Genomic DNA, 8,006 nt, shown 5'->3' on the forward strand with positions numbered 1-8,006 from the left:
TTCAATGCAGACATGTCTATGAAGAATGACTTTTTCCCACTCCAATCTGGGTTGAATCCAGTCAACTCTACAGTGTTTTATTTGGCTTAAATATTCTCCGGCTTTGGGGTATAAGCCAAAGTGTCCATTCCTGGATTGTTGCTGAGAGAGTCTGTGAATGGCTGTCACGTGAAAACTGGATTGAGTTGCTGCGTTGAAATATGCTGCTTCTGCAGAATTTAAAGTGTAAAGAGTAGCTGTTCAGACAAACTATTGGAGGTGTGCAATATGCTATGATGTAGATTGTAATGCATCTTGACCTTCTCAACTTGCTGTGGGCGAGCACCCCCAGGTGGAAGGGGAGAAATACATTACAGCATCAGTAAAATGATGAATGGCACACTTGATTGTAGAACCTAAAACAGAATAGTGGAATGATCAGAGTAAGTGATTTAATATTAGACTAAAATCAATCTTTGGTTTGTTTTTGACCTATCTATGCAAAATTCTTATGCGCTCGATATTTTGTACTCCGCACTCTGCTCATGCCGAATAATTTCACCAACTATGATTGGTTTTGTCATTCTTTTATATTTGAATACTGCTTTGCCAGAAAGTTCTGTTAGAGTTTGAGTGCAAGATGGTTCATTATAAATAGTTCTGTCATCTTTCTGGCATTTCTATGTAAAAATTACATTTACTGCATGTTAGCTGTCTCAAAATCAAATTAAATCCACAACTCTAAAACTGAACTGTTACATGGAGTGAAACTTGAAGTCCTCCAAGTCCCTGAAATGCTTTCTTTCAAATGTTGCAGAACTGAGACGTGCCAAACTCAGCTCATAGAGTCATATAGTGACACAGCACTGACAGACCCTTCAGTCCAACTCATCTATGCCAACCAAGTTTCCCAAACTAAACTAGTCCCTGTTACCTGCATTTGACCCATATACGTCCTAAGCCTTTCCTATTCATGTACCTGTCCAACCAGATGTAATGGTAGGCATACTTTGAAGAGGTAAATGTGAAAAGCTGGGGTCCCAGTATGGACAGTTTGGGGAATATTTATTGGTCACATCCCGATAATCTAGACACATGCCCATTATCTCAACTCTTTTCTATTTATTATCTTTCAATCAATCTTCAGTTCATGCTGCATAATTACTTCCATTCCTGAGCTTTTATTTGTACTCAATATCCTGTTAGTAGTACTCTATAACATGTTAATATTTTTAAAAATGCAACTAGATTATTCAAACTTACTGATCACAAATGCACAAATGATCAACTTTCTCCATTGATTTATTATTTTCAGTGCAGGGATTTTGTCCTCCTTTACTGTGAAGATATAAAGTACAAATTTGACACGTTGCCTCTTTATCTAATGCCAATTATAGTATCACTTCCCACTTGTCTTTTATAAATGTGTTTTCTGTGTTCACAATGGCAGTTTAGCCTTTGTCTTTCTACCCTTTCTAAGTTCTTTCCATAATTTTTCAATTTTTAAATTTGCTTGCTTTGCTCCTTTTTTTTTCATTTTTATGCAATGGTCTCTGCCTCTCTTAGCATGAGACTGTGTACCTCAGTTGACTGTTTTGCATAATTACATTTATTTTCCTTAATTCTGTACATTGTTTCCATTGCCTACTAAGCTGTACTTAATCAATGTTTCTTGTTGGACTTCTGAAATTTCCTTCATCTGTGCTGTCTAACAGTTTGTTTGAGCAAATGTAAAGGCAAGAATGAAAATCAATGTGATTGTTTCTCTCCAGGAATGATCCAGGCATTGGGTGGTTTTTTCACATATTTTGTAATCCTGGCTGAGAATGGATTTCTCCCATTGGATCTAATAGGATTGCGTGTGAAATGGGATGACCGGTGGATCAGTGATGTAGAAGACAGTTATGGTCAACAGTGGGTATGTACAAACCTCCTTACAGTCATGTATTTGAGAGAACCAAAGCCTAATTTCCAGTAATATAGTTAATTTAGACTTTGGGGGGGGGGGAAACACCATCCCTCAGTGATAGTATCTAATGATTAGAGTAGCTGAGCCCTTATCAGAGAATACACACTTAATTGGCTTGAAGCCACTTGCATTATCTAGAGCAATTTATTAGTAGAAACAATAATCCTACTTTACCTTGGAACTTGACAGACCATATAATTTTTTTTACTGGCTTTGGACCTAATTTACAAAAACAAAGTCTTTGAGTTAGTTTAAGCAGACTTATGCAGGATTGGTGCCATTCGCATCAGTGTCATCCTGCTGATGAGGCTTGCTTCTCCAAAAGACTGGGATTGGGACTACTGATAATTTCACTTTTGATTCCTCTTTCTAAAATGGAAGAATTGTTCAGTTAAGATTTCACAGAATCACCAAGCCTAATGATATGGAAGAAGGCTATTTTGCCCATTGTGATGCAGTGGTGCTTCAGATGAGAGTATTCATGCCCAATGACAATCTCATGATGTCCCCATTCCCTGCTCATTATTACATTCCAGATATTTATCTAAAGGCCTCTGCCTCAATGGAACCTGCCGGTATCACATTTCTAGGTAATGCATTTCATGCCATGCCCTAACTACTCGTTGAGTGAAAAGGTTTTTCTCAAATCATCCTTGCTTCAAACCCTAACCATTGTAAATCACTTCAAATGTGCACTCACTTTCTCATTCTTTTTACAAGTGAGAATAGTTTTTCCCTATCTACGCTGTCCAACTAACCATGATTTTGAAGACCTCTATCAAATCTCCTCTAGTCACTTTCTTTCAAAGGAATACTGTCCCAATTTCTTCAATCTGTCCTCATAACTGAAGTTTCTCATCCTCAAATCTATCTTATACATCACTTCTTCATCCCTTCCGATGCTTTGGTATAATGTGGCACCCAGAATGGTAAGCAATACTTCAGAAGTCTAACAAGTATCATTAATGGATCATTAATGAGTCAGTGCTTGGAGGATCCATTTAACATATTGAATAATCGAGGTTTTCCCATAATTTAGAGAAGGTTGATGAATGGAGATAAAAGGAAGAGTTACAATTTTATTCAGAAGAGAAGCAAGATTATGGAGACATGGATGGAGTCTGATTTGATTCTTTTGTCAGAAGTGGAGTATTACACTCACTCACTGATTAATGAAAACTTCCATCACTGAGTGGGAGTTCATTCTATAATGTGCTTCCATTGAAATAAGAATAGTTTAAAGTCTTATTTCACTTCTTTCATATATCAAGTTTGAATTTTCTGACTATCCCTGAGCATATTTATAACTTAACTCCTGTCTACAATATTTCTACTCTCTTTTTTCAGACTTATCAACAGCGTAAAGTTGTGGAGTTCACCTGCCACACTTCCTTTTTTGTCAGCATTGTGATTGTACAGTGGGCTGACTTAATTATCTGTAAGACGAGAAGGAACTCCATCTTCCAGCAGGGAATGAAGTAAATATTTCAAAATTATGTTCACGAGAGGGGTTGGCTATTGGCAATTAATGGTATAATATGCAATAATCATAAAGCTAACTGTGAAATTAAATCTTCTCTTGCTATTTTATCTAATGGAATAGAAGTGCAACTGCTACTGGGTTAAATTTGGGCTAGAGTGTACGCAAAGTGATCTAGTTATTTTGCAGGTGAATGTGTTGAGCAGTAATGTTTTATTGTTTTTAAAAAAGTCATATCAGTATTGGGCCTCAACCAAATTTTTGACCTGTATTGATATTGCCACCTTCACCTGGGATTTGGGAGAGTTGTAATCTTCCAGTGTTTCTGCTATTGAAATGCTGAAGAGGAACTAGCATAAGGATAATGTCGTGTCTGGTGCCACTGATTTGAATAACCTGATTTTACCTAAACTCAAGTGAATGACGAGTCACTCAGCTTGTTATTCCAGCACCAGTGGAACTGCCCCATATGTGTATCTGTGTTCGGGAGTGCAAATTGTAGAGGTATTGAGTGTTTTCTATTGCATTGCTTCAATAACCTATATCCTATTTTGCAGGAACAAAATTCTCATCTTTGGTTTGTTTGAGGAGACAGCACTTGCTGCTTTCCTTTCATATTGCCCTGGCACTGATGTTGCAATCAGGATGTTCCCACTCAAGTAAGAATTCCCATTTTTTGTTTTGCTTCATGCAATAGTGATTGCTTTTAGTTTCAAATTTCAAGCATCTTTTGTGTTCAGGTTTTCTTACTGGAATTTCTCTTGTTGGTTGATATCCTCCTTGTTAATCCTTACTTTCACTTTCTTTCAGACCAAACTGGTGGTTCTGTGCCTTTCCATACAGTCTTATCATATTTCTTTATGACGAAATGCGAAGATTCCTCATCCGTAGGAACCCTGGAGGTAATCTACAACTGTTTGTGACAGTGTATTTTAGTGTTTAGTGTAAATTTGTAAGTAATCTATTTAGGTTCATGTGCAGTCTATAACTCAAAGGCTAATGTGCCTTACTGAGACTTTGCTGTGATTTATTTCGATTTGTCCTGAGAGTCCAGACTGCTGCTTATTGCTTGATCTCAATTCTTAACATTTGAAATTGTGTTAAATAGTTAATAGTTTTGGGGATTTATGTTCCTGCTACCCATATTAAATAAATCATTCCCCACATTGTGGTTTGGGATAGGTTTATCAAATGTACCTGTTCTGGTATCGATCTGAGCCAGTTAGAGTCATATAGATGTACAGCACAGAAACAGACCAACCTGTCCATGCCAACCAGATATTCCAATCCAATCTAGTCCCACCTGCCTGCATCCGGCCCATATCCCTCCAAACCCTTCCTATTCATATACCCATCCAAATGCCTATTAAATTTTGCAATTGTACTAGCCTCCACCGCTTCCCCTAGCAGCTCATTCCATATACATACCACCCTGTGCGTGAAAACATTGCTCCTTAGGTGTCTTTTATATCTTTACCCTCTCACCCAAAATCTATGCCCTTTAGTTCTGGACTCCCCCACCCCAAGGAAGAGATTTTGTCTATTTATCCAATCCATGCTCTCATGATTTTATAAACCTCTATAAGGTCACCCCTCAGGCTCCGACGCTCCAGGGAAAACAGCCCCAGCCTTTTAACCTCTCCCTATAGCTCAAATCCTCCAACCCTGGCAACATCCTTAAGTCTTTTCTGAACCCTTTCAAGATTCACAGCATCTTTCCGATAGGAAGGAGACCAGAATTTCACGCAATATGCCAACAATGGCCTAACCAATGTCCTGTACAGCTGCAACATGACCCCCCCCAACTCCTGTACTCAATACTCTGACCAATAAAGGAAAGCATACCAAATGCCACCTTCATTATCCTATCTACCTATGACTCTACTGTCAAGCAGCTTTGAACCTGCACTCCAAAGTTTCTTTGTTCAGCAACACTCCCTAGGACCTTACCATTAAGTGTAGAAGTCCTACTAAGATTTGCTTTCCCAAAATGCAGCACCTTGCATTTATCTGAATTAAACTCCATCTGCTACTTCTCAGCCCATTGGCCCATCTGATCAAGATCCCGTTGTAATCTGACGTAACCTCCTTCGGTGTCCACTGTACCTCCAATTTTGGTGCCATCTGCAAACTTGTTAACTATACATCTTAAGCTCATATCCAAATAATTTATGCAAATGATGAAAAGTAGTGGACCCAGCACCGATCCTTGTGGATCTCCACTGGTCACAGGCCTCCAGTCTGAAAAACAACCCTCCACCACCACCCTCTGTCTTCTACCTTTGAGTCAGTTCTGTATCCAAGTGGCTAGTTCTCCTTGTATTCATGAGATCTAACCTTGCTAACCAGTCTCCCATGGGGAACCTTGTCAAAAGCCTTACTGAAGTCCATATAGATCATATCCACCGCTCTGCTTGCAGTTATTCGTTAACTTCCCTGGTCTAGTGATATTAACACAGGCAAGAGAAAATTACGTAAAGTTTGGCTTCTAACTGTTGTCTGTTAAAACCTACTTGGAAATGTGCAAATGTGGATATTGGGTGAGAGCATGATCTGCACTGTTGTGATTGTCTGATCACAAACTGTTCTTAAGTAGAAGAGAAAATAATTTGGGGAACCAGGATGATAGATCTTGAAAACATAAATGAGAATTGCATGATTGCGCCTTACTTCAGTCTAGTTTGTTATGTACTTTGCACTGATTTTTGTTCTTTTGTTCTAGGTTGGGTGGAAGAGGAAACGTATTACTAGAAGAACAAATGCTAGTAAATTTCATCAGTTTGTTTGTCTGCCTTAACGATTAAACATTTACTAAAGTGCTAATTGTGGTGAATGGAGATAGACTGTTTTGTAAGAAACAAAACTGAAAACGTCAGTGGTTTTATATAAACTTTTTACAAGTATAATTTAAATAAATTGGATTATGTCAGTGTTGTGTGTACTCTTTTTGTATTTTAATTGCACAACCATTTAATATACACCAAATGCAATGGGTAATAAAACTATTTTAAATTATTTGCCTTCATTTCTTTTACTTTCAAGTATCTGTTATCAATTTTGTCCAGAAACCATAGGTACTTTGTTTTTAGATGTAACAGTATTGTTTCTGTGAAAAGGTATTGATGAATGCTATTTAGATTTCATTGGGTTAGAATACTAAATGCACTATAAGACAGATTTTAGCCTGTACGCAATTTTTTTTCCTTGGGTATTGTTATGGTAATTTATTAGGTTTTAGTTGGGGTAAAAAATTGACAAATTCTATCCAGAGAAATGTGATTTATTTGGGGAGAAGGTAAGAGAATACATTTTGTAATAACCCAATGCATCTGGACAAATGGATCTTGGAGTGCATGCATTTCCCTTAAATTAAAATATAAATGACCAAGAAGCAAAGATCTCAAATAATTGAAGGGATGCTTTCAGAAATCACTATCTGATGGTGCGAGAGGTAGAAGACCTCACCATGATTTGCAAGTACGTGTGGTGTACACCTGTAGTTCTGAAACTTACAAGAATGGAAAGCAAGTTTGGGCTAGATAGGTTTTTCTGGCCAGTAAAGACTAAGATGGATCAAATGAATGTTTTCTGTACCATAAATTTCTGATCTTGTCTGGCAGAGAAGGTGCTGTACTGAAAAAAGTAATATTGTGAGCATTTTAGCAATGTGGACGTGACTGTCTTTCTGTAGTTGGGAAATATACTGGCATTGATAACATACCTGTCTGGTTATGTTGCCTGCAGTCTTTGGACCTCCACAAATGTTCAATTGGCAGCCGGTTTTGAAGCCCATCAGACTTTCAGAAATGTGAAATTATCATCTGTGCAGACCTAACTCTGGAATACATGATTTTTTTTGTCTAAGCTTATTGAGTACTTTATAGCACCCACCTCCAGATTTAAAAATCGCACAACACCAGGTTATAGTCCAACAGGTTTAATTGGAAGCACACTAGCTTTCGGAGCGACGCTCCTTCATCAGGTGATCACCTGATGAAGGAGGGTCGCTCCGAAAGCTAATGTGCTTCCAATTAAACCTGTTGGACTATAACCTGGTGTTGTGATTTTTAACTTTGTACACCCCAGTCCAACACCGGCATCTCCGAATCATGACCTCCAGATTTAAATGTGTATGCTGGATGATGTAGCAATGATATTTGCACATTTAAATTTTCATTAATTAATTTTCCCTCTCTTCCAACTGTGTGAAAATAAGCTCCTGATGTAACATCAGCCTGGCTTGAGGATTGGTTAGCTAACAGAAAATGGGTTGTATTTCCTGTTTGGTAGATGTAACAAGTAGACTAGCAATGGCTCAGTGCTGGGACCTCAGCAATTTACAACCCATATCATTGAGTTCGATGAAGAAAACAAAATGTACAGTTGCTAAATTTGGTAACCAGCATGCAGATGGGTAGGAAAGTAAGTTGTAAGAAAAGCATAAGCAGTGTGATTAAGTGAGCGGACAAATTTTTGGCAGGTAGTAAACAGTGAGGAAATGTCAAATTGTCCATTTTGGTAGGACAGAAAGTTTAACAGTATACTAATTACATAGAGACATTATAGAACTCTGCACAT

General features: G+C 37.9%; 1 protein-coding gene across 1 annotated transcript; it reads left to right on the plus strand.

Moving 5' to 3' along the window:
* Positions 1–1,717: 1,717 nt before the first annotated feature.
* LOC122555176 (sodium/potassium-transporting ATPase subunit alpha-like) lies at positions 1,718–6,443 on the plus strand. Its single transcript, XM_043700910.1, has 5 exons — positions 1,718–1,897; positions 3,296–3,426; positions 3,986–4,087; positions 4,239–4,330; positions 6,151–6,443. Exons 1-5 carry the CDS (start codon positions 1,754–1,756, stop codon positions 6,177–6,179), a joined length of 498 nt encoding a protein of 165 aa, XP_043556845.1. The 5' UTR covers positions 1,718–1,753; the 3' UTR covers positions 6,180–6,443.
* Positions 6,444–8,006: the final 1,563 nt, after the last annotated feature.

This window comes from Chiloscyllium plagiosum, chromosome 12 (assembly GCF_004010195.1).
Source record: "Chiloscyllium plagiosum isolate BGI_BamShark_2017 chromosome 12, ASM401019v2, whole genome shotgun sequence".
Taxonomy (NCBI): domain Eukaryota; kingdom Metazoa; phylum Chordata; class Chondrichthyes; order Orectolobiformes; family Hemiscylliidae; genus Chiloscyllium; species Chiloscyllium plagiosum.